Raw genomic sequence first — 26,684 nt, 5'->3', positions numbered from 1 at the left:
TCTCCATTCCAGCGGGCCACCAGGGAATCAGCTGAAAGGCCATCAACATGGGATAAAGCATCCCCTACCACTCTCTGGAAGCCAATTGGATCCATTAAGTGGTGGGGGCGGACCATCCGAATCGGTCCCACCTCCCTGCAGAGGGTGATGGCCAGTGATAAGGAAAATCCTGGGTTGAGAGGGCCCATCTCGTCCCCCATGAGTCTGTGAGGTCAGTGAAAGAAGGAAGTTAAACTCCGCTAACCTTGAAGAGTTACCCACCTCCGGAATGAATTAAGTTCGTAACTAGAGGTACCACTGTAATCTGGAGCAAACCAGTGATCAGTAGACCATGATCTTTATTGTTGTGCAAGAGATTCCCACACAGAGCAAGAACCCTGAGCCTGGGGTGACATCAACCTTTTTAACTCCCCCCCCCCTTCACCCAGAATACATTTTGAGCAGCATCCTCACTAGTATGTCACAAGTGGGGAGGGGTATCAAAGGGTTACACAAGTTCAGCAGTTCGTCCTTCTATCAGATACATCTCCGGACACCTCTCAAGTACCCACCACCCAGAGAACAATAAAACTATCGACATACATCCTTGCCCTCAGGACTTCTCCTGAGATGGGCTTCCAGAACATCTGGCTTGGCCAGCTGCCTCTGTGGAAGTCTGTTGTCGCCCCTTGGTCACTCCCTGGGTGGGGCGAAGTGTACCTGCTCTCACGCTCAGGGGATTATGGCAGGAGGCCCTGTTCTCGCTGCCTACGTGGCTGCTTCCAGGGGCCTCTTCTGGGAAGCCCACCGGCAGCACTTGAGCACCAGAGAAGGGGGGCTGCCTCCAACTGGGGAGGCGCATTTCTCCAGGCACGCCTGGAAGAAGCAGACCATTTGGATCCCTTCCAGTCGGGATTCAGGCCTCATCATGGGACGGAAACTGCCTTGGTCGCACTGGTTGATGATCTCCGGCGGGCTAGGGACAAAGGTGAGAGCTGTTTCCTAGTTCTGCTGGATCTCTCAGCGGCGTTCAATACCATCTACCATAGCATCCTTCTGGCTGAGACCCTATCTGCCTGTGGACTGCCTTGCCAGAGTGGTGCATGCTCTGGTTATCTCCCGCTTGGAGTACTGCAATGCGCTCTACGTGGGGCTACCTTTGAAGGTGACTCGGAAACTACAACTAATCCAGAATGCGGCAGCTAGACTGGTGACTGGGAGCGGCCGCCGAGACCATATAACACCGGTCTTGAAAGACCTGCATTGGCTCCCAGTACGTTTCCGAGCACAATTCAAAGTGTTGGTGCTGACCTTTAAAGCCCTAAACGGCCTCAAAGGCCCAGTAGACCTGGAGGAGCGTCTCCACCCCCATCGTTCTGCCTGGATGCTGAGGTCCAGCGCCGAGGGCCTTCTGGCGGTTCCCTCATTGCGAGAAGCAAAGCTACAGGGAACCAGGCAGAGGGCCTTCTCAGTAGTGGCGCCCGCCCTGTGGAACACCCTTCCAGCAGATGTCAAAGCGATAAACAACTACCTGACATTCAGGAGACATCTTAAGGCAGCCCTGTTCAGGGAAGTTTTTAACGTGTGATATTTTATTGTATTTTTGGTTTTTATGGAAGCCGCCCAGAGTGGCTGGGGAGGCCCAGCCAGATGGGCGGGATATAAATAATAAATTATTATTATTATTATATTACTTGTAGGCGGGACGGGACCCAATTTGCAGCTGGATCTCCGGGATCAGCCCCTCCCCCGCTCTCCTGATCCCAGAAGGATAAGGGGAGGGGGAAAACCTTCCTCCCCCCCCTCAATTCTTTCCCTCCCCTCCCGGCACATCCTCCTCTCACCCCGCCCCCACAACCCCAGATCCCGCCCCCAAACATCCCACCCCTTCCTCCTCCTCCTCCAATCCGGCTTCTGCTGAAGGAATGGGGGGGGGTGAGCCCCCTCTCACCCTGCCTGCTTCTCCCGCAAGTGGAGCTTCCACTCCGGATTGCTGCTCCGCGGTGTAGCTCGAGGGGGGGCGCTTTCGGAAAGGGGAGGGAGGAGGCAGGGGACCCCCCCCGTGGATGTTGCAGGAAAGGAGAATCGGGAGCGAGGAGAAAGAGGTAAAGGGATCGCGGGGGGGGGGGAGAAGAGGACCCAGAGACCCCCTCCAGCGCCCCCAAGCGCCTTCCGTGGGGCCTGGATCCCGGCACGCCTGCTGCGAAGGGGCGGAGATGGGGCGCCCACCCACCAGGACTCCCTGGCCCCGTTTCCCCCGCGCAGGCATCCCTGGGGCGCGGAGAGAAGCCAGGATAGAGACCCCCTGTCCCCCCTTGCTCGTCTTGGGGGGCAATAGGGACGGAGAGATGGGGGGCGCAAGGCGAGGGGTGAGCCAAGGGGGCTCTGGGTGCAGGGGAGTCTCAGGGATGGGGGGGCAAAGGCGGGGGGAGGAGGAAGGAGGAGACGAGGACCCAGAGATCCGGCCAGCTCCCCAAATCGCCTTCCGTGGGGCCTGGATCCCGGCACGCCTGCTGCGAAGGGGGCTTTCCTCGCAGGGCGGACCCCTCGCCCCGTTTCCCAGGCTCCGCGCGTCCCATGAAAGGGTTAAGGGGCGCGAGAGACGCCTGGATAGAGACCCCCCAGTCCCCCTTGCTCGTCTTGGGGGGCAATAGGGACGGAGAGATGGGGGGCGCAGGGCGAGGGGTGAGCCGGGCCAAGGGGGCGTCTGGGTGCAGGGGAGACCCCGGGATGGGGGGGCAGGGCCGGGGGGAGGAGGGGCAGCATTCCCGGGGCAGGGAAGGGCAGCACTGGGGGGGGGGGAGATAGGAAGACCAGTCTTGGGGGGGTCTCCATCGTGGCTTCCTTGGGGACTCTCCGGAGGGGCCGCCTTGGCTTCTCCCTCCCGCCCAGGGATCCCTGGAAAGTGGGGGTCCTGCCCCCCCACCTCTTCCTTCCTGCGACCTCCATCCTCCTTCCACCCCATAAGCCCCTGCCCTGTCCAGACACAGCCATTCTGCCCAGTCCAGCCATTGGTCCCCTGGAGAGGAGAGGAAATCCCCAGAGGAAGAGGGGAGGGGGGAGGCCTTCTCAGAAGCGGCTCTTGGTTTCCGCAAACCCACCCAGGAAGCAGCCAGAAACCTTTTCCTCTCTCTCAGGCTTCCATCTTTATTGTCTTTTCCCCTGAGGATGAGGATAATGTACACCTGTCCTCAGAAACAGGGGTGCAGAGTCCATGGAATGGCTCTCAGGGCTGATAGAGAAGTTGCACCTCAAAAGCATTTCTTTTATTTTTTAAAAAGATATTTATTAAGATTTTCAGAATATTACAGAATAAAGAAAAAGAAAAAAAGAAAAATACAAAATAAAAATGGTTAAAAACAATTCATTCTTTCCATTACTTATCTTTCATTTGCTTGTTTCCCGGACCTCCTCACACCTCCCTTTTTTGTATTCCACTTCAAATTATTAGTTCAGCAAATCCCTCCCCTCTTTGTATATCCTAGTCTTTAATCATAAAGTATTGTAACATTAAATTTTTACCGATTAATAATCCATTTTTTCATATTCCCTTATAACATTACAGCTAAAGACCATTTAGTTTCTATCCAACAGCATTCTAGCATTCATTAATTTTGCAATATTTCTGTAGATAGTCTTTAATTTTCTTCCAATCTTCTTCCACCGACTCTTCTCCCTGGTCTCGGATTCTGCCAGTCATTTCCATAAAAAGCATTTCTGTTCCTCTTATTCTTTCTAGGGAATATCAGAGTGACTGACAAGCTGGGATACAACCCATCATCATCCGATGACAGCGACTGCATGAATCTTCCCAGTCAAAGGACCCATTTTCATGATAGACAGTTCCTATGGCTGGAGGCTCTACACACCGGGTGTGCCTGTGCAGGCCAAAGACTGCCAGTATCAGCACAGGTGAGGTGTGTGACCTCCCCAAATTTACAGACTGTATGTGAATGAGAGTTTGTGGGTGGGATTATAGTTTACGGCAACCCTGTGATTTTCTCCACCCATAACATTTCGTGAGCTGATATTGCAGTACGAATTCCAAATTAACTACAAAAAATCTCGTATTAATAATAATAGTACAGTGGTCCTTCGGGTTAAGAACTGAATTTGTTCTGCAGGTCCGTTCTTAACCTGAAACTGTTCTTAACCTGAACCACCACTTTAGCTAATGGGGCCGCCGTGCGATTTCTGTTCTCATCCTGAAGCAAAGTTCTTAACAGAAGGTACTATTTCTGGGTTAGCGGAGTCTGTAACCTGAAGCGTCTGTAACACAAAGTACCACTGTAAAAGTTATAGTATTCGTCTTTTCCCCCAGCCACTCTGGGCAGCTTACAGTACATATAGGTAAAGGTAAAGGGACCCCTGACCATTAGGTCCAGTCATGGCCGACTCTGGGGTTACAGCACTCATCTCGCTTTATTGGACGAGGGAGCCAGTGTGCAGCTTCCGGGTCATGTGGCCAGCATGACTGAGCTGCTTCTGGCGAACCAGAGCAGCGCACGGAAATGCCGTTTACCTTCCCGACAGTACAGTACATATACAAGACAGTAAAACATCCAACATTAAAAACCTCCTGATACAGCTGTCTTCTAAATGTCAGATGGTTGCCTCCTTCCTTGCCCTCTGAAGGGAGGGCATTCCATGGGGCAGGAGGCCCTCTGCCTGGTTCCCTGGAACTTCACTTCTAACAGCAAGGGAACCAGCAGAAGACCCTCGGAGGAGGACCTCCCTGTCCGGACTGAACGATGGGGGTGAAGATGCTCCTTCATTTCCACAGGGCCAAGGCAGGGGCCAAAACAGCACTCAAGTAAGAAACAGACAAGCAGAGTAGAGAAATATCAGAATAGGAAGCGGGAGCAGGCACATTTCAATACTGCAATTTATATATAATTCAATGTCAGAAATCATGCTGTGTTATTAAAGATGATTGAGGATTATGAAAGGTTCCTGATGCATTACTACCATTTGACAAAATACCATTTTTATTTCCTAAAAATTGGGAACATGGGGAGGACATGGGAGAATGTAGATGTTGAAATAAGAGAAGGTGCTAATGGCGGTTGATGTGTCCTTTTTTCCCTGTCTTCTCTTTCCTGAAACCCAAACAGGATTTCCTTTCTGCCCACTCTGAAAAAGGTGATGGAGAAGACAGAACTGTAGGGGACAAGGCACCTTTCGTTTCATTAAGAATAGCCATTAAAATGTGTAAAATGTGTAATATGCTTCACTGAATGAGCACACATAGTTCACATCAACGAACACAAAAAGGAAAGAACCCATTTAAAGGTATGGAGTGCGGAAAGAGCTTCTCTTTCAATGCAAACACACCAGCGGACTCACATAGAAAACGTTTTACGTGCAGGGAGTGTGGGAAGAACTTCAGTCAGAGTGGAAACCTTAAATTGCACAAACGGACTCACACAGGGGAGAAACCATATAAGTGTGATGAGTGTGGAAAGAGCTTTAGTTACAGTGGAAACCTTAGGGAACATCAACGGACTCACACAGGAGAGAAACCATTTACATGTATGGAGTGTGGAAAGAGCTTCAGTCAGAGTGCACACTTTAGATCCCATCATCGGACTCACACAGGGGAGAAACCATATGAATGTATGGATTGTGGAAAGAGCTTCAGTCGGAGTGCACACCTTAGAAATCATCATCGGACTCACACAGGGCAGAAACCATATAAATGTATCGAGTGTGGAAAGAGCTTCAGTCAGAGTGCACACCTTAAATCACATCAACGGACTCACACCGGGAATAAACCATTTAAATGTATCGAGTGTGGAAAGAGCTTTAGTGATAGCGGAAGTCTTAGAAAACATGAACGGACTCACACAGGGGAGAAACCATTTCAATGTATCGAGTGTGGAAAGAGCTTTAGTGAAAATGGAAGCCTTAGATCACATCAACGAACTCACACAGGGGAGAAACCATATAAATGTATCGAGTGTGGAAAGAGCTTCAGTCAGAGTGCACACCTTAGACAACATCAACGGACTCACACAGGGAATAAACCATATAAATGTATCGAGTGTGGAAAGAGCTTTAGTGATAGCGGAAGTCTTAGAAAACATGAACGGACTCACACAGGGGAGAAACCATTTCAATGTATCGAGTGTGGAAAGAGCTTTAGTGAAAATGGAAGCCTTAGAAATCATCAACGAACTCACACAGGGGAGAAACCATATAAATGTATCGAGTGTGGAAAGAGCTTCAGTCAGAGTGCACACCTTAGACAACATCAACGGACTCACACAGGGGAGAAACCATTTAACTGTATGGAGTGTGGAAAGAGCTTTCGTGATAGCAGCAGCCTTAGATCACATCAACGGACTCACACAGGGGAGAAACCATTTCAATGTATCGAGTGTGGAAAGAGCTTTAGTGAAAATGGAAGCCTTAGAAATCATCAACGAACTCACACAGGGGAGAAACCATTTCAATGTATCGAGTGTGGAAAGAGCTTTCGTGATAGCAGCAGCCTTAGTTCCCATCATCGGACTCACACAGGGCAGAAACCATATAAATGTATCGAGTGTGGAAAGAGCTTCAGTCAGAGTGCACACCTTAGATCACATCAATGGACTCACACAGGGGAGAAACCATTTAAATGTATCAAGTGTGGAAAGAGCTTTAGTAAAAGTGGAAGCCTTAGAAGACATGAACGGACTCACACGGGAGAAACCAATTCAATGTATGGAGTGTGGAAAGGACTTCAGTCAGAGTGGAACACTGGAAAAAAAATCAACGGACTCACACACGGGAGAAACCACATAAATGTATAGAGTGTGGATAGAGTTTCCATTGTAATCCAAGCCTCAGATCACATCAACGGACTCATATAGGAGAGAAACCATTTCAATGTATGGAGTACAGTAAATACTTCACTCAGAGTGGAAATCTTAGAAAACATCAGTAGATACACAGGGGAGAAACCATTTAAAGGTATGGACTGTGGAAGGAGCTTCAGTGCGAGTGGAAGCCTTGATTTATGTCAACAAACTTACACAAAAGACAAACCGTATAAATATCAGGAAAGTAGATAGAGGTTCACTCTTAGTGGAAGTTGAAAATCAACAGACTCACGGACAGGAAGAACTCTAAGAGTTGAAACCCTTCAAACCATCAACAAACTCAGAGAGGAGAAGCAGTTTAAATGAAAAGATTGCAAGAAGTGCTTTATTTATAATGGAGTGATCAAGGAACATCCCAGGACCCTCACATAGGAGAACCCATTTAGATGTATGGAGTGTGGGACTTCTTCCTCTCAGAGTCCACTCTGAGCAATGAACTCAGCAGGAAATCATTCCTAAAAGCATCAGGTATATTTGAAGTTCTGGTGTTTGTATGAAAAACATTATAATAATGAAATAACGAAGGCAGCATCTCACAATGGTGAGTGTAATTTTAGATGAAAGTTTTTGCAGCAAACTCTGCCCCCCCCACCGCATGATCTCCAAGCACTGCTTCTTCACCAGAACGTCATCGCTGCCTCCTGCCCTGCGCGTTCTGAAGAAAACTTGAAATACTGTAATTGAATGGGAGATTCCCCCCCCCAAGCCTAATTTCAAGAGGGGGAATGAGGGGCTGCAGGTACCAGGGAAGTCTCCTGGGGGGGCCATCTTCACTCATGAAGCCCATGGGGCAACCCCAGAGCTCCTGCTCCTTCTGGGGTTTGAGGAAGATAGCATTTTTCCATAGTCCCAGAAGGCTTGCTTCAATCATGCTTCTCAGGAGTTTTCCTACCAGAGGACCACAGTGCTGTGGCTGCTGTTGTTGTCAAGGACTGGCTGGTGAGGGGGGAGAGGCACCAGCTGGGGGACCCACAAGGGAAGAAGGCTCAGATCCTGGGGACTTGTGGTGGGATGAGCAGAAAGAGGGAGAAAAGGGAGCAGACCGGAAGGGGAGATGTTGCAAGCTAAGGAGGAAACTGGGTTAGGTGAGTGGGAAAAGTGTGGGGCAGAGAGCAGTTCAGGCTCAGAGGGAGGAGAGGAGGGGGCCAGGAGACCCAGAGGAGGCCGGCTGCTGAAGCATCCAGGGAGACTCCCCTCCTGCTGCGACCAGCACATGCCTCTGAGTCTGGGGGTTAGAACGCTTAGAATGTGGGAATCCCATTTTTCAACCAAAGCCAAAATAAAAACAAAAACCCGCTAGCCTTTTCCCAGGTCTTTCCTGACTTGACAGTCGTTCGTCTTTTCTACCAAGGACTCTACAAAGTCCTTCTCCCTCCCTTTACTTACCATGGGGTCCCAGCACCCTTTTCTGCCTCTTACACTCTAGGGAAAAGAGTCCCTTTCCATTGGACGCCTGGCAGCCCAGTGCCAAATCCGGCTGCTCCAGAGAGAACGGAAAGGAACTGTAAACGCCCTTGCGCTCTGACGCGCACCAGTCACTTCCTCTTGGATCCTGGCGCTGCCGGTGCAGCTGCATTTAGGAGAAAAAGAGAAATTGGAAACCGAGCCCAAGTCCCAAAGTGGCCACTGGGACCAGCCTTGGGGCGTCTTCCTTGGGGAAAAGGAAAAGTTTCAGATCTCAGGTTTAATTTATCCAATTCTACATATTCTATCAATTTTTCTCTCCACTCTTCCACCGTTGGAATTTCCTCCTGCTTCCATCTCTGTGCTAGCACAATTCTTGCGGCCGTTGCCGCATACTGAAAAAGTTTGCGGTCCTCTCTTTCTATATCTTTCCTTACAATACCCAATAGGAAGATTTCTGGTCTTTTAACGAAGGTATATCTCAGCATCTTTTTCATTTCGTTATAAATCTCCTCCCAAAATTTTTTAATTTTTTTGCATTCCCACCATTGATGGTAAAATGTCCCCTCTGTCTGTCTGCATTTCCAGCATTTATTATCTATCTTGTACATCCTTGCCAGCCTTACTGGCGTCATATACCACCTGTAAAGCATCTTCATCATATTTTCTTTCAAAAGCGTACAGGCCGTAAATTTTATGTTCACCTTCCATAACCTTTCCCAATCCTCCAATTGGATATTGTATCCAAAATCCCTTGCCCACTGGACCATCACTGATTTCACTTCCTCGTCCTTCGTATTCCATTCCAACAGTATTTTGTACATTTTCGACAGATTTTTACATTCATTATTCACTATCTCCTTTTGATACCTAGACTCTTTTTCCTCATAACCCCTTTCCTTCACCTCCTTTTTGAACATTTCGTTAATCTGAAAATAGTGCAACCAATCATATGTAAAAACTTTGACCTGGTCATATGGTTTTATTTTCCACTTTCCTCCTTCGTTTGTCACCATTTCTTCATATTTTCCCCACTTTCCTCTCATGTTGATTTTCTTTACCCCCATTATCTCTAACGGAGATAACCAGTGAGGAGTTTTGGGTTCTAAAATGTTTTTATATCTATCCCAAACCTCTATTAGAGCGCCTCTGAAAACATGGTTGCTAAACCCCTTGTGAACCCTCTTTTTGTCGCACCAGAGGTAGGCGTGCCACCCATGTCTGTTATTAAATCCTTCCAAGTCTAAAAGTTCATTATTCTCTAATTTTACCCACTCTTTTATCCAGCACAAACATGTTGCCTCATAGTACAATCTCATGTCTGGTAGGGAGAAGCCACCTCTTTCTTTTATGTCAGTCAATAGTTTGAATTTAATTCTGGGCTTCTTCCCTTCCCAGACATATCTTGAGATCACCTTTTGCCAGTCTTTGAAATCTTTTGTGCCTTTTATTATGGGTATAGTTTGGAACAAAAATAACAGCTTGGGGAGCACCATCATTTTAATCATTGATATTCGTCCCCAGAAAGATAGTTTCATTCTGGCCCATGTCTCCATATCTTTTTTTTATTCTATTCCAAACTGGGGTATAATTGTTTTGGTACAAATCAATGTTCTTTCCGGAAAGCCATATTCCCAGGTACTTAACTTTCCTAACTACCTCAATCCCTGTTCTTTGCTGCAGTAGTTCAATCTTATCTTGGTCTAAATTTTTGACAATCATTTTTGTTTTCCCTTTGTTCAATTTAAATCCTGCTAAATTTCCAAATTTCCCCATCTCTTCCAAACTCTCCTTTATGCTTTCTATCGGCTCTTCCACAGTCAAAACCACATCGTCTGCATAGGCTTTAACCTTGTACTCGTTAGCCCCTAATGTGACCCCTTTAATTTGTCTGTTTTGTCTTATTGCATTTAGTAAGGTTTCCAGAATCACTATAAATAACAGTGGCGAAAGGGGGCATCCCTGTCTTGTTCCCTTAGCTATTTTAATATCTTCAGAAATGACGTTGTTGACTATCAGTCTTGCTTTCTGTTCTGTGTAGATTGCCCTTATACCATTCAGAAATTCCTGTCCCACCTCCATAACCTCCAAGTTTTTCAACATGAAGTCCCAGACTACATTGTCGAACGCTTTCTCCGCGTCTACAAAAATTAAGCTTGCTGGTTTATCGCACCTATCGGAAAGGAATTCAATAATGTTGACTATATTCCTTGTATTATCACTTATTTGTCTTCCTGGCAAAAAACCAGCTTGGTCTTTATGTATGATTTTTGATAGTATCTTTTTTAATCTTTTAGCTAAAACGCCGGCAAAGATCTTATAGTCCGTATTTAATAGGGAGATAGGTCTGTAATTCTTAATCTGTGTCGGGTCCGAATCTTGTTTTGGAATTATTGTAATAAAAGCCTCTTTCCATGTTTCAGGAATGTCCTTTTCTTTTAGGATGTTATTCATTACATCAGTCAGCGGGGCTATCAACTTATCTTTCATTTCTTTATAATAGCTTGATGTAAACCCATCTGGGCCCGGTGCCTTCCCTCTTTTCAATTCTTTTATCACTTCTTCTACCTCTTCTCTACATATTAGGGCGTTAAGTTGTTCTTTTTGGTCTGTCGGGATTTTCTTCAACATCTTTTCTTCGAGATATCTTTCTATTTTCTCCTTATTATTCCTTTCATTGTTCCTATATAGTTGTGTATAAAAGTCCACGAACCCTTTCCTAATTTCTTTCGGGTCTGTAATTTCTTCCCCATTTAATTCAATTTTGTTAATTAGTTTTTGTTCTTTCCTTCTTTTTACCTGCCAAGCAAGCCATTTTCCAGATTTATTTGCAAATTCAAAATTTTTTTGTCTTAACATTTTTATATTCCATTCGACCTCCTTATTTATTAGCATTGCGAATTGGGTTTGTAGAGCCTTTATTTCCTGCCTTATCTTCTCATTATTGGGTTTTTTAATCAATTTTTGTTCGTTGTCCGTAATTTGTCTCAAGATCTCTCTTATCTTTTTTTCCTTGTTGTTCCTTTTCCATGCACTTTGTTGGATACATAGACCCCTCATCACTGCTTTGGATGCATCCCATACTACACTCATTTTTGTCCCTTTATCTGAATTATCTTGAAAGTATTCTGACAATTTTTTCTGTATTTTTTCAACAAATTTTTGGTCGTCCCAAAGATTATCATTCAGTCTCCATCTGAAAGTCCGTTCTTCGAATCCTTTTAACTCCATCTTAATCGGGTTGTGGTCTGAGATAACTTTAGCCTGTATTTCAATTTTTTGGATTCTTGGTACTAATTCGTTCGACACCCAAATTTGGTCTATTCTTGACATTGATTGGTTTGGTTCTGAATGGTACGTAAATTGTTTTTCTAACGGATACCTAAATCTCCAGATGTCAATTAGGTTACAGTTCTTAATCATCATAAAAAAAGTCTTTGGCAACTTCCCTTCTTTATTCTTTGTTTCCCTCAATCTATCCATTTCTGTTGATACCACGCCGTTCATATCTCCCATTATTATAATTTTTTTATCCATATATTCAAATAATTTTTCTTCCAATAATCTAAAGAATTCTGTCTTGTTCCCATTTGGGGCGTAGATTCCAACAATTATCAGTTCTTCACCTTGCCATTTAATCTGAGCCGCTATTATTCTTCCTTCCTCATCCTTAAATAGTTGGCGGGACTCAATTTTATTTTGAATATATAAAACCACCCCTCTTTTTTTCTTTTTGTCTGAAGATACAAATTCGTTCCCTAACCTTTTATTGATGAGGATCTTCCTGTGTTTTTTGGCCACGTGTGTTTCCTGTAAGCATATGATATCCAAGTTCTTCTTCTTTAAAATACGTTCAATTCCGTTCCGTTTCTTCTTATTGTTCATTCCATTAATATTCCAGTTCCATAATTTTAACGTCATTCTCCTTACCACTATCTGGATTTAAGAATTTAGACTTAAGGTCTTTCTGTCTCTTCTCCTTCTTCTTCTTCTTCCTCTTCGTCCGACTCTCTTCCGCTCTGTTCTTCTTCTTCACCTAATTCAGATTCCTCCTTCTTTCTTAGTCCTCCTTCTGCTCCTTTAATCTCTTCCTCTCCTTGTTGTAATTCTTTGTATCTTCTTGTGAATTTCCCTATTTCCTCAGGGCTTAACAATCTTTTTTTAACTCCTTTGTAAAAGAAAGAGACACCCTCCGGGAATTCCCATCTAAAATCGATCTTATTTTTCCTAAGTAGTTGCACCAGTGGTTTGTAAGCTTCTCTTCGTTTCAACAGCCTTATTGGAATGTCTTTAAATATAATTATGTAATTCCCGTCAATGTACAGTCTCTTCTCTCTGTTCCTTTGCAAAATCAAATTTCTCATCTCTCTATCCTTAAAGGTAATTAGACAATCGCCTGGGAATTTCTTTAATCTATTTGACTTAATTTTCATTCTGTAGGCATTCTGTATTGTCATTGCCAATTCCTCTTCCGGAAGCTCCATCCACTGCGCAATTTCTTTTATTAATCTTTCTCTTATATTTTCGTTTTGCATTTCTGGAACTTGTCTCAGCCTTAAATTAACCTCTCTCTGTTTCAGTTCATTCATTGCGATAGAATCCTTTATTTCTTCTTGTATTTTGTTTAGTTCTGCAATCTCATTTCTCATTTTCTCCTCTTCCCTTTTCATCTCTTTCATTTCCTGTTTTGTCTTTTTTAATCCTTCATCCACTCTCCTTGAGACCTCCTTAATCTGTCCTTTTAATTCACTGACTGTCTCCTCAATCTTCTTATCCATTTTTCCTATTTTATTATCTACCTGTTCTAACTTCATCTCCAAATTCTTTTCGCTTTGTTTTATTTCTGCAAACATCTTTAATATTTCTGTTCTAAATTCTGTTTCCTGTTTTGAAGCTCTCCTGTCTGTTGGGGTCCCCCCCTCTCCCCCTTTTTTCTGTGTGTGCGACATATTCCTCAGTGTTTCGATAACAAATATGTAAACTGTATTTTCCTATGTAGTTATAGTTCCAGCACTGTTATATACTGTTAAACACTATTAATCTGACCACCAAAAACCAGGAGATGTCACCTGTATAAGGAGAAAAGAGCAGAGAAAAGAGAAAAAACTAACGCCTAAAAACTGTAAACACAAAAATTGCAGAACACAACTTCCTTACACTTTCACCTCAAAGTCCTAGATATTATCTTAATTATTGTCCCTTCTCCTGCCAAATTGAGGGGGTTAGTTGTCTGTCCACGTTCTTCTTGCCCCTATTCGGGCTAATCCAAATCAGGTTGGTCCAGCTGACCTTCTTGCCCCTATTCGGGCTAATCCATCCAGAGCGTTAAACAGGTAGAACTCTAGTTATAGTCTGAGTAATCCAAAAGGCAATGTCCTTAGTTCAAGTTACAGTCAGCTTACCACTTCCAATGTGATCCAATGTAGTTCAAATTTTAATATTAAAACTGAATAATCCCAAAGATGTAATCCAATAATAAAGGAGGTATCTCTCCGACACAGTTATCACATAAATATTTCTCAAAGCCTAAATTACCTCCTTCTAAATTTCAGCTTAATATTGGTTTGAAACACTGAAAGGATAGTTCCACCAACATCAGCCACTAGGGGGATAGCTCTTCCAACTTAGGGAGAGATAGTCTTTACAACATATTCCACACTGCCTATTTCCAGCTGTTCATTTTGGTTTAGTTTAATTTTTAACTTTGACTCTCATTTATTTAAAGTCCTTAGCCAAAATTTAGAGAGAAAAAAGTGAACAGAAACAGTGGTGAACAAAAAAGGGGAACCTTCAGATGCTTTTCCCCCTTATCTGAGAGTACTTTAAAGTAATTTAATATGGCGTCGGAGGTCCTTCTTACTTTCCAGTTAATATGGCGTCGAAGTTTCTTTAAATTTAGTAGTCTCTTCGCAAAAGCATTCACCAATAGTCCTCTCTGTTTCCTATAACTTCACTTATTGTAGCTACTGAGGATCTTTAGTTCACACAGTTTCTCTGCTCCCCCTTTGTTCCTCCCTTTCTTCTTTTTCTTTATAAGAAAGTTACTTTTTAACTTGGCACAAATCCAAACAAACACAGGGGAGACAGTTACAATAGCCGCTAGCGGCAGCTTACTTTCACTTTTGGCTCTGCAATCAGCGCTGCGTCTTTTTCATTGAAGCCAGACAAACCGCTGAACTCGGAATCTTCTCCTTTTAACCGGAGGCTTTCTTATTATTTTAAATCACCAGTTCTCAAGGTCTTAAGTAGCAAATCCGCTTTTCTTTGTATTGAGAGCGGAGCGCTAAACCCTGCAGGCTCGGGGCTTCGCTATTCTGCCGCTGCAATGGCTGCCCGATTGTCTGCTGCCCGTACCGTCGCTCTCTTCACCTCCTTCCAGAGGTTACCTGGCGACCAGGCGGACAGCTTTGACGCCGCCGGGAACCTAGACCTCTGGACACCCTCCAGAGGTTCGTCGGGGGGTTTTCTGCGCCCTAAAAACCCCCCTTTTCGGCCAGAATAGCTAGGGCTTTCTCACCGGAAAAAACCCTCGCCTGCCGCGGGAGCCGCGCTCGCACCGGAAGTCGTAACATTGTTTTTCTGGTATCCATTGGCGATTAACACATTTGAGAGATTCTGTAACTCAGTTGTCAAGTGGTCTTTGTTACGAAGCTAATCCAAAAAGAAACACCCCCCAAAAACCAAGACACAGAAGAAAACAATGGCATGGCCCTCCTTCCTTACATCAAGGGCACTACAGACAAAATTAGCAAAATCCTCCATAAACACAATATCAAAACAGCCTTCTGCACCAACCAAAAAATAGCCAATATCCTCAGAAACCCAAAAGACAAAATCCAGCTCGAAAACCAAGGGGTCTATGAAATACCCTGCAAAGTCTGCCCAGCCACGTACATTGGACAAACAAACAGACGAATAAATGCACGTATCGCAGAACACAAGAATGCCGTCAAAAAAGAAGAAAAAACTTCCTCTCTTTTCCAACACATGAAAGAAACAGGACACGAAATTAATTTTGCAGATTCCAAATTGCTCTTTAACATGGAACATCACCACAAGAGAATAATCATGGAAGCCATCGAGATAGAGAAACACCCTCACAACATGAACAAGCGTGACGACACGTCCCGCCTGCCTGACATCTGGAAATTAGCCCTCCCCACAAAAACCGACACCAGAACCAGAGGCACACAGAACGCCGTCACCAATCAACCACACCAGACCCAAACCCAGACCCTCTCCACAGACATATCACAGACTCCATCCAGTAGCCAAACTATAGTGGCACCTCCGGATGCTGCACCCCCCTGCAATCCCTACACAGATCTGGCTGGCACAAGGCACAAAATTACAGCTCGCCCCTATACACGAAGCCAAGCCAGAGCACATCTAAATGCAGCACAGCCATCTTCTCAGAAAAACTCTTCACAAGCTCAAGAGGTCAAGACACGAAAGCTTTAGCAACTAATCTACACTTAATGACCCACCCAATGGTATTCAGAATATCACTCATGAAATCACTCAAGATATCCCTCAAGTAATTAAGGAACAAAAGAAGAAAAGGCACACTAATCTAGGAACTTCCTCTCTGCCCAGAACGTTGGAGGCTATACACCACACCCCTCAACAGTATTTATAGGAACTCAAACACCAGATTCTGCTCTGTTCCAGTAACAAGAAGCCGAAAGCTCCAGCCTGAAGATGACGAGTGAGACCTCGTCGAAACGTCGCCCAGACACCCCGACTCTTACATGGGAAGACACCCGAAGACACCAAAACCTGCATTCCTGTACCCGTGAAAATCTACGAAAGCATATATATATATATATATATATATATCAATGGGAGAGATTGTGGAAGGTAGATATTAAATTCACAGCATGCTATAACCTTAGGGAGAACATCATGAAGATGTTCTATAGATGACATCGTACCCCCTTAAAACTAGCGAAAATGTATAACGGAGGGTCACCGACTTGCTGGATATGTAAAATAGATGTGGAGTCATACATGTGGTGGACTTGTGCAATCATTAGGGAATTCTGGGATAATATCTATAATGAATTCAAGAAATTATTCAGACTCACTTAAACAACAACAACCAGAGATCTTTCTTTTAGGCATTTTACCATTAGAAATTAAAAAAGAAATAAGACCCCTGTTCATGGATGTCACCACAGAAGCAAGAATACGTGTGGCAAGGAAGTGGAAAACAATACTGACAATTACAGATTGGCAGATACTCATGTTAGAATATTTACAACAAGCAAAACTGATGGGAAGAGTTAGAGGAGTATTGAACCGGAAAATATTTGGAGAATGGAGAATGTTTGAGGATTATAGAAGATCATATTGTACCAACCACACCATATTAGCAGAACTTGAGTGATACTTGTAAACACAACAAATGCTGTTTGTGGAGTAGACGGGAACAATATTAAAGAATATAAAACTGCGAAAGAAACAACGACAGTATAAACAGCACAATGAGAATGATTGGAAGACTCGTTTTGTCAGAAGTCTTTTTTATTTAATTAGGAAGATTAATTTTTTTCATGCACATAAATCTGCTTCTTCTTTCTTTTTCTGTATTTTCTTCTTTTCTTTATTCTTCATTGTTGTTTTCTTTAATTTTCTTTTTTTGCAGTATGAGATTGCAAATTCTTTGTATATGTGTGTAATTTAAATCAATAAAGATTATTTTTAAAAATAAATTTGAGGCCGGCCTGATCAAGTGTTGCTTCCTCTGGTTGGCCCCGCTGGAACTCCAGTTCTTTCCAGACCCTGGGGTCACTAGAGGACTGGTGGCTCCTCCTGGCAAATGGCCTGGTGTGCGCTGGATCACCGGTCCTTCCTTGCCCCCCTTCTATCCGGCCAACTGAAGGTCCCATCTGGGGTGCCATCTGTTGTAAACAAAAGCTGCCCTTCTTCCCTTATGGGGGACACAAGAGCCCTTTATAGAGTCCCTTGTAGGTTCTCCATCGGTAGGAGAAAAGAGCAGAGGCAACCAGAGAATATTGAGAAGCAAAGCAGCTAGTAAGTCTGATCTTGATTGATCTGCTGCAACAGGGTGCTCCCCTGAGGAGGACCCCCAACCAAGGCGTGCCTGCCCTTATATAGACATTTTAAATTCCCTGCCCCAGAGCTCCAGACCACCCCTCCATACATCACAGAAGGGGTGTAACCCAAGACCACCCCCCACAAACATCATACCTACATCACAGAAAAGACGGTCTGCAACAGAAATGTGAATGTTGTTGCTTTTCCTGTCTGCCAGGTTCTCTGATAATGCCTTATCTGATTCCCTTTCCTGGTAGTCTGGCCATTCGCTTGAGATGGTGATTTCCCAATTCCTGAGACAATGGGAAGGTTCCCTCACCCCCTCCCTCCTTGCAGAGAAAACGTTTGGTCAGTTTGGGAGTCTAAATGATTTCAGGAGGGTCTTCCTGTGCTGCTCCAGACATGTGGTCGACATATCTATGTATGTGCTTGGTTGGTAAATTTATGAACATTTATTATATATATAAAAGCTTCAATTTTTTATTACATGATTCATCCAGCCCAGCCTTTCGCACGATGAATTCTGCATTTACGTTAAATAAGCAGGGAGACAATATACAGCCTTGCCGTACTCCTTTCCCAATTTGGAACCAATCAGTTGTTCCATATCCAGTTCTAACTGTAGCTTCTTGTCCCACATAGAGATTTCGCAGGAGACAGATGAGGTGATCAGGCACTCCCATTTCTTTAAGAACTTGCCATAGTTTGCTGTGGTCGACACAGTCAAAGGCTTGGGCATAGTCAATGAAGCAGAAGTAGATGTCTTTCTGGAACTCTCTAGCTTTCTCCATAATCCAGTGCATGTTTGCAATTTGGTCTCTGGTTCCTCTGTCCCTCCGAAATCCAGCTTGCACTTCTGGGAGTTCTCGGTCCACATACTGCTTAAGCCTGCCTTATAGCATTTTAAGCATAACCTTGCTAGTGTGTGAAATGAGCGCAATTGTGTGGTAATTGGTGCATTCTTTGGCACTGCCCTTCTTTGGAATTGGGATTCATGTGTAGCAGGAACCCCCCCCCCCAATCACTCAGTTTGTACAAACACAACACACACACACTCACACATGACATATGCAATGCTTCTGTTATAAATTCATATAAAATCAGCCGTACATTGGATCTGTACCGTTCAACTTTTATTTTACACCATGAGGGAAGGACTACCAAAGGGGGGAGACTTGACACAAGGCAGCCAACATGTCTGCAGCGAGCCCTTCCCAGTTGGCATGCCAACCTTGATGGTCCTAGACTCACAAAGGACCTGCATATGGAAGTGGATTCAGTACGGACTGAAACACAGGGCAGTGACCAGCCCTTCCCTCTGGGGGCAGGAAACAGGGAACTCCCCTTTGTCCTCAGGAATGTAAACATGGGGAGGGGGAAAGGAGGAACCGGACAGGTGAGAAGACCCTCAGGTTCCCACCACAACTCCTCCTCCTTCAGAGAAGTCACACTTCTCTGCGGTCTCTCAGCCCCACTCACCTCACAGAGTGTATGTTGTGGGGGAGGAAGGGGAAGGAGAATGTGACCCGCTTTGAGACTCCTTCGGGTAGTGATAAAGCGGGCTACCAAATCCAAACTCTTCTTTTTCTTCTCCCTGAACCTCTCCTCTTTGTGATGTGTCAATTATGTAGTCATGATGTAGTCTTGGGGGTGTAGCATGGGGGATTCTGAGCTAATAAAAGTTGGGGTCTTCTTTTGTTGGGGGCTTCCATCTTGTTCCACCTGGGGGCAGGGGGGAGTCCTGTGGCGACAGTCTTCCATCAAGACCAAGCCGCCTGGCTGCTCTTTTGCTCTCCTCTTCCTGGCTGGTCTCCTTGTTTCTGGTCCAAGGGATCCCTCAGATTTTGGAATCCTCTTCTGGCTCCAGTTGTATCGGCTGCTTTTCTGAGCCTCTTGGCTGTTGTGCCGGGACGGGGCCTGTGTCCACGGTCCTTGTCCTGGCCTGAGTCCGAGGCTGCGGTGGGGGGCTGGGATTTGGGGGGAGTCGCTTAGCTGCCCCCCGTTCCTGGTTTGAACAGCACCAAGACCTAAAACACGGAGGGATCTAAGCTCGTGGGGTGGGGGAGGGGAGGGGAGGGGAGGAGGTTGCACTTGTGGGGGGGACCCCACTTGGCGGCTGGATCTCCGGGATCAGCCCCTCCCCCGCTCTCCTGATCCCAGAAGGAAGAGGGGAGGGGGGAAACCTTCCTCTCCCCCCCCCTCAATTCTTTCCCTCCCCTCCCGGCACCTCCTCCTCTCACCCCGCCCCCACAAGCCCAGATCCCGCCCCCAACCATCCCACCCCTTCCTCCTCCTCCTCCAATCCGGCTTCTGCTCCAGGAATGTGGGGGGGGTGAGCCCCCTCCCACCCTGCCTGCTTCTCCCGGAAGTGGAGCTTCCACTCCGGATTGCTGCTCTGCCCCGTAGCTCGGGGGGGGGGGGCGCTTTCGGAAAGGGGAGGGAGGAGGCAGGGACCCCCCCCCGTGGATGTTGCAGGAAAGGAGAGGAGAATCGGGAGCGAGAACAAAGAGGTAAAGGGATCGCGGGGGGGAGGGGGGAGAAGAGGACCCAGAGACCCCTCCAGCTCCCCCAAGCGCCTTCCGTGGGGCCTGGATCCCGGCACGCCTGCTGCGAAGGGGCGGAGATGGGGCGCCCACCCACCAGGACTCCATGGGGCGCGGAGAAGCGGGCCAGGAAAGGGTTAAGGGGCGCGAGAGACGCCTGGATAGAGACCCCCCAGTCCCTCCCTTGCTCCTGTTCGGGGGGGGGAGGCTAGGATGGAGAGATGGGGCGCGCAGGGCGAGGTGTCAGTCGCGCTAGAGTGCAGGGGAATCTGCGGGAGAGAGGGAGGGGGAAGGGAAGAGGAGCACTGGGGGGGAGATAGGAAGACCAGTTTTTTGGGGGGCGTCTCCATCGTGGCTTCCTTGGGCAGTCTTCGAAGGGGCCGCCTTGGCTTCTCCCTCCCGCCCAGGGATCCCTGGAAAGTGGGGGTCCTGTCCCCCCACCTCTTCCTTCCTGCAACCTCCATCCTCTTCCCACCCCATAAGTCCCTGCCCTGTCCGGACACAGCGCTTCTGCCCAGTCCAGCCATTGTTCCCCTGGAGAGGAGAGGAAATCCCGAGAGGAAGAGGGGAGGGGGGAGGCCTTCTCAGAAGCGGCTCTTGGTTTCCGCAATCCCACCCAGGAAGCAGCCAGAAACCTTTTCCTCTCTCTCAGGCTTCCATCTTTAATGTCTTTTCCGCTGAGGATGAGGATAATGTACACCTGTCATCAGAAACAGGGGTGCAGAGTCCATGGAATGGCTCTCAGGATTGGTACAGAAGTTGCACCTCAAAAGCATTTCTGTTCCTCTCATTCTTTGTAGCCAATGTCAGAGTGACTGACAAGCTGAGATACAACCCATCAGCATCCGATGACAGTGACTGCATGAATCTTCCCTGTCAAAGGACCCATTTTCATGATAGACAGTGCCTGGGGCTGGAGGCTCTACACACCGGGTGTGCCTGTGGAGGCCAAAGACTGCCAGTATTAGCACAGGTGAGGTGTGTGACCTCCCCAAATTTACAGACTGTATGTGAATGAGAGTTTGTGGGTGGGATTATATTTTACAGAAACCCTGTGATTTTCTCCACCCATAGCATTTCATAAGCTAACATTGAAGTAAAAATTCCAAAATAACTACAAAAAATCACAAGATAATAATAATAGTACAGTGGTACTTCGGGTTAAGAAGTGAATTTGTTCTGCAGGTCCATTCTTAATCTGTAACTGTTCTTCACCTGAAGCACCACTTTAGCTAATGGGGCCACCACGCCGCTGGAGCCCGATTTCTGTCCTCATCCTGAAGCAAAGTTCTTAACTAAAGGTACTATTTCTGGGTTAGCAGAGTCTGAAACCTGAAGCTCCTGTAACCCGAGGTACCACTCTAGACGTTATAGTATTCGTCTTTTCCCCCAGCCATTCTGGGCAGCTTCCAGTACATATAAGTAAAGGTAAAGGGACCCCTGACCATTAGGTCCAGTCGCTGGCGACTCTGGGGTTGCAGCGCTCATCTCGCTTTATTGGCTGAGGGAGCCGGCGTACAGCTTCCGGGTCATGTGGCCAGCAGGACTAAGCCGCTTTTGGCAAACCAAAGCAGCGCATGGAAATGCCGTTTACCTTCCCGCCAGAGCGGTACCTACCGTATTTTTTGCTCTATAAGACACACCTAGTTTTGGGGGGAGGAATCCAAGAAAAAAAAATTTTGAATCCCAGAAGCCAGAACAGCAAGAGGAATCTGGCTTCTGGGATTCTGTGTGGCTGTTCTGGCTTCTGGGATAACAGCGCCTAGGGCAGCAGGATGAAGAGGCTAAGGCAGAAGCCAGGACAGGCGCTGCGCAGTCCTCCCTCTTTGTGCAGCCGAAGACTGATAAGCATAACAGGATCCAAAAATAGCAAAAATGTAACTCACAGTAAAACCCTGACTTAGCATACCAAAACAGCACTCAAGTAAGAAACAGACAAGCAGAGTAGAGTAATAGCAGAATATGAAGTGGGATCAGGCACATTTCAATACTGTAATTCATATATAATTCAATGTCAGAGTAACCCTGGGACTAGATAACAAGCCTCCAGGTGGACGTGCCCCACCTGCCCTTCTCTTTCCTATTCTGCACGGGCAGAATCTGCCTTCTGGACTGTGGGATTCACGGTTGTTCTCCTCCTCTCCATCCACCAGGGCTTGACTTCAGGGGCAGCAGAATTCCCCAGCCCCCCAAGGTTTTGAGACCCATCAGCTTTCCTGACCTGGTTTAGCCAGCCGGTTGAAGCCGTTGCTTGAACCCCTGTTGCATGCTGACAGCTTCTGGAAGCCACAGGTGAGAGCTGAGTGCAGGGTGGGGACCAAGGGTGGAAAAATGACCCCAGGAGGTGCAGGACATGTCCCCCACCAAAGGAACTACTGCTCCCCAACACCCCATGACATCTTGATTCAGGTAGGTAGCCGTGTTGGTCTGACACAGTTGAAATAAAAAATTAAAAAATAGGGACCAACTATGGTTATTCTATGTATAAGCTTTGGTGTGCATGCACACTTCTTCAGATACACTGACACAGATGTCACCAGACCCTTGTATATCGTGGGAGGGTGGGGTGGGTTTTTTCTCAGAAAGGTACTCCTACTACCATCTCCCACTACCCTTCACTATATGAAGAAGTGTGCAAGCACATGAAGTGTGCAAGCACTTGGTCCCTAAGGTGCTGTTGCTGTTGTTGTTGTTTAGTCGCTTAGTCGTGTCCGACTCTTCATGACCCCATGGACCAGAGCATGCCAGGCACTTCTGTCTTCCACTGTCTCCTGCAGTTTGGTCAAACTCATGCTGGTAGCTTCGAGAACACTGTCCAACCATCTCATCCTCTGTTGTCCCCATCTCCTTGTGCCCTCCATCTTTCCCAACATCAGGGTCTTTTCCAGGGAGTCTTCTCTTCTCATGAGGTGGACAGAGTCTTGGAGCCTCAGCTTCAGGATCTGTCCTTCCAGTGAGCACTCAGGGCTGATTTCCTTCAGAGTGGATAGGTTTGATCTTCTTGCAGTCCATGGGACTCTCAAGAATCTCATCCAGCACCAGAATTCAAAAGCATCAATTCTTTGGCGATCAGCCTTCTTGATGGTCCAGCTCTCACTTCCATACATCACTACTGGGAAAACCATAGCTTTAAATATAAGGACCTTTGTTGGCAAGGTGAGGTCTCTGCTTTTTAAGATGCTGTCTAGGTTTCTCATTGCTTTTCTCCCAAGACCCCAAGTTGCTACTGGACTATTTTTTACTTCAACTGTGTCAGACCAATATGGCTACCTACTATTAAGTACAGTTATCTCCTTGCCTTGAATATCCTGCTTTTCAGTGCCATATTAGGATAGTCCTTTGTCAGAAGACAAGCAGAGGATCAGGCAGAGCATCATCATTATAAGGAACCATTGGGGTGGGTGTTTCCGCCTGGGATTCCCATTTGCCATCTGCTTTCCTCCTGCTTCTCCTGCTCTCTCCATGCAATGTGAGGCATTTAGACAGAGGTCCATCTCCGAGAACAGGAGCTTCCCTTAGCACCCATTCAGCTGACCCCAAGCACCAAGCCTTGTCACTAGTTCTCTGACTGACCCAGACCACAGCCCCCAGAAAAGACATAGACCTGGGTCCATATGGACCTCCTGAGGTCAGTGGGACTGTGCAGGTGATTCATGAAGATCTAGAGGTGGAAATGGGGGCAACCACTTGATTTGAAAGGCAGTCCCACAGGACAACAGTATTCCAACATTATGCTGTGTTATTAAAGATGATTGAGGATTATGAAAGGTTGCTGGTGCATTACTATCATTCAACATCATACCATTTTCATTTTCTAAAAATTGGGAACATGGGTAGGACATGGGAGAATGTAGGAGATGTTGAAATAGGAGAAGCTGCTTATGGTGGTTGATGTGTCCTTCTCCCCCTGTGTTCTTTCTCCTGAAACCCAAACAGGATTTCCTTTCTGCCCACTCTGAAAAAGGTGATGGAGAAGACAGAATTGCAGGGGACAGGGCACCTTTTGTTTCATTAGGTATAGCCATTAAAATGTGTGAAATGTGGAATATGCTTCACTGAATGAGCACACATAGTTCACATCAAAGAACACAAAAAGGAAAGAACCCATTTAAAGGTATGGAGTGCGGAAAGAGCTTCTGTTTCAATGCAAAACTTAGAACACACCAGCGGACTCACAGAGAGAGAAAACGTTTTACCTGCAAGGAGTGTGGGAAGAACTTCAGTCAGAGTGGAAACCTTAAATTGCACAAACGGACTCACACAGGGGAGAAACCATATGAATGTACGGAGTGTGGAAAGAGCTTCAGTTACAATGCAAGCTTTAGATCACATCAACGGACTCACACAGGGGAGAAACCATTTAAATGTGTGCAGTGTGGGAAGTGCTTCAGTCAGAGTGGACACCTTAGACAACATCAACGGACTCACACAGGGGAGAAACCACTCAAATGTGTGCAGTGTGGGAAGTGCTTCAGTCAGAGTGGACACCTTAGACAACATCAATGGACTCACACAGGGGAGAAACCATTCAAATGTGTGCAGTGTGGGAAGTGCTTCAGTTTCAGTGCAAGTCTTAGATCACATCAACGGAATCACACAGGGGAGAAACCATATGAATGTATGGAGTGCGGAAAAGTCTTCAGTCAGAGTGGAGACCTTAGAAAACATCAATGGACTCACACAGGGGAGAAAGCATTTGAATGCATGGAGTGCGGAAAAGTCTTCAGTTGGAGTGCACACCTCAAAAGACATCAACGGACACACACAGGGGAGAAAGCATTTGAATGCATGGAGTGCGGAAAAGTCTTCAGTTGGAGTGAAAACCTCAAAAGACATCAACGGACTCACACAGGGGAGAAACCATTTAAATGCATGGAGTGTGGAAAGAGCTTTAGTGTTAGTGGAAGCCTTAGAGAACATCAACGGAGTCACACAGGGGAGAAACCATTTAAATGCATGGAGTGTGGAAAGGACTTCAGTAAAGGTTCACACCTTAGATCACATCAACAGACTCACACAGGGGAGAAACCATTTCACTGTATGGCGTGTGAAAAGAGTTTTAGTGATAATGGAAAACTTAGAGCACATCAACGGACTCACACAGGGGAGAAACCATATAAATGTATGGAGTGTGGAAAGAGCTTTGGTGACAGTGGAAGCCTTAGAAGACATCAACAGACTCACACAGGGGAGAAACCATTTAAATGCATGGAGTGTGAAAAGACCTTTAGTGTTAGTGAAAACCTTAGAGAACATCAACGGATTCACACAGGGGAAAAACCATTTAAATACATTGAGTGCGGAAAGAGCTTCAGTGGAAATGGATACCTTAGAACACATCAACGGATTCACACAGGGGAGAAACCATTTAAATGCATGGAGTGTGGAAAGAGCTTCAATCGGAGTGGAGACCTTAGATCACATCAACGGACTCACACAGGGGAGAAACCATTTAAATGTATGGAGTGTGGCAAGGACTTCAGTCGGAGTACACACCTTAGACAACATCACCGGACTCACACAGGGGAGAAACCATTCAAATGTGTGCAGTGTGGGAAGTGCTTCAGTTTCAGTGCAAGTCTTAGATCACATCAACGGAATCACACAGGGGAGAAACCATTTAAATGCATGGAGTGTGGAAAGAGATTCAGTCAGAATGGAAACCTTAGACAACATCAACGGACTCACACAGGAGAGAAACCTTTTTAAATGTATGAAATGTGGAAAGAGCTTCAGTTATAGTGGAAACCTGAGAAGACATCAACATGCTCACATCAGTAAGAAACAATTTAAATGTATGGAGTGCGGAAAGAGCTTTAGTTGTAATGGAAAACTTAGAACACATCAACGGACTCAGACGGGAGAAACCATTTAAAGGTATGGACTGTAAAAGGAGCTTCAGTCAGAGTGGAACCCTTGATTTATGTCAACAAACTCACACAAAAGACAAACCATATAGATATCAGGAAAGTAGATAGAGGTTCACTCTTAGTGGAAGTTCAAAATCAACAGACTTATGGACAGGAAGAACTTTAACAGTTGACACCCTTCAAACCATCACAAACTCAAAGAGGAGAAGCCGTTTATATGAAAAGACTGCAAAAAGTGCTTTATTTATAATGGAGTATTTAAGGAACATCTAGGACTCTCACATGGGAGAACCCATGTAGATGTATGGAGTGTGGGACATGTTCCTTTCAGAGTCCACTCTGAGCAATGAACTCAGCAGGAAATCATTCCTAAAAGCATGAGGTATATGTGAAGTTCTGGTGTTTGTATGTAAAACATTATAATAATGAAATAACGAAGGCAGCATCTGATGAGTATAATTTTAGATGAAAGTTTTTGCACCAAACTCTGTCCCGTGTCCCCCACCGCATGATCTCCCAGCACTACTTCTTCACCAGAACTTCATCGCTGCCTCCTGCCCTGCGCGTTCTGAAGAAAACTTGAAATACTGTAATTGAATGGGAGATTCCCCCCCTCCAAGTCTAATTTCAAGAGGGGGAATGAGGGGCTGCAGGTACCAGGGAAGTCTCCTGGGGGGGGGATTTTCACTCATGAAGCCCATGGGGCAACCCCAGAGCTCCTACTCCTTCTCCATATTCCAGCGCAGGTTTGCAATTTGGTCTCTGGTTCCTCTGCCTCTTCAAAATCCAGCTTGCACTTCTGGGAGTTCTCAGTCCACATACTGCTTAAGCCTGCCTTGTAGCATCTTAAGCATAACCTTGCTAGCCTGTGAAATGAGTGCAATTGTGCGGTAGTTGGAGCATTCTTTGGCACTGCCCTTCTTTGGGATTGGGATTCATGTGTTGCAGGAACAACAACCCCC

The 26,684-nt window shown here is 46.0% G+C and overlaps 3 protein-coding genes across 4 annotated transcripts in view; all 3 read left to right on the top strand.

Annotated features, from left to right (window-relative positions):
• The window catches only part of LOC309542344 (uncharacterized protein), a gene marked incomplete at its 3' end in the record, with an annotated part of 97,180 nt that extends 93,443 nt beyond the window's left edge, over positions 1-3,737 (top strand). The window contains exon 3 of the mRNA XM_082241074.1: positions 3,719-3,737. Within this exon, the coding sequence (XP_082097200.1) occupies positions 3,719-3,737 (19 nt within the window). The remainder of the gene's footprint in view (positions 1-3,718) is intronic.
• The window catches only part of LOC309541298 (uncharacterized protein), a 63,984-nt gene that overhangs the window by 20,953 nt on the left and 16,347 nt on the right, over positions 1-26,684 (top strand). The window contains exon 2 of the mRNA XM_082239006.1: positions 22,006-22,144. The gene's annotated coding sequence lies outside the window, so the exon portion shown is untranslated. The remainder of the gene's footprint in view (positions 1-22,005; positions 22,145-26,684) is intronic.
• LOC309541316 (uncharacterized protein) lies at positions 1,697-26,155 on the top strand. Of its 2 annotated transcripts, XM_082239057.1 has the most exons (4): positions 1,697-2,084; positions 3,719-3,891; positions 21,038-21,153; positions 23,789-26,155. In XM_082239057.1, exon 4 carries the CDS (start codon positions 23,912-23,914, stop codon positions 25,559-25,561), a length of 1,650 nt encoding a protein of 549 aa, XP_082095183.1. In that variant the 5' UTR covers positions 1,697-2,084; positions 3,719-3,891; positions 21,038-21,153; positions 23,789-23,911; the 3' UTR covers positions 25,562-26,155. The 2 variants fall into 2 exon arrangements, with proteins under 2 accessions (XP_082095183.1, XP_082095184.1); XM_082239058.1 differs by lacking the exons at positions 1,697-2,084; positions 3,719-3,891; positions 21,038-21,153 and adding an exon at positions 4,226-4,792.

The sequence above is a fragment of the Podarcis vaucheri genome (assembly GCF_965113315.1).
Source record: "Podarcis vaucheri genome assembly, chromosome: 10".
In the NCBI taxonomy this organism is placed as follows: Eukaryota; Metazoa; Chordata; class Lepidosauria; order Squamata; family Lacertidae; genus Podarcis; species Podarcis vaucheri.
Note: the sequence above shows the minus strand (reverse complement) of the source record. Positions and strands in the feature narration are given on the sequence as shown.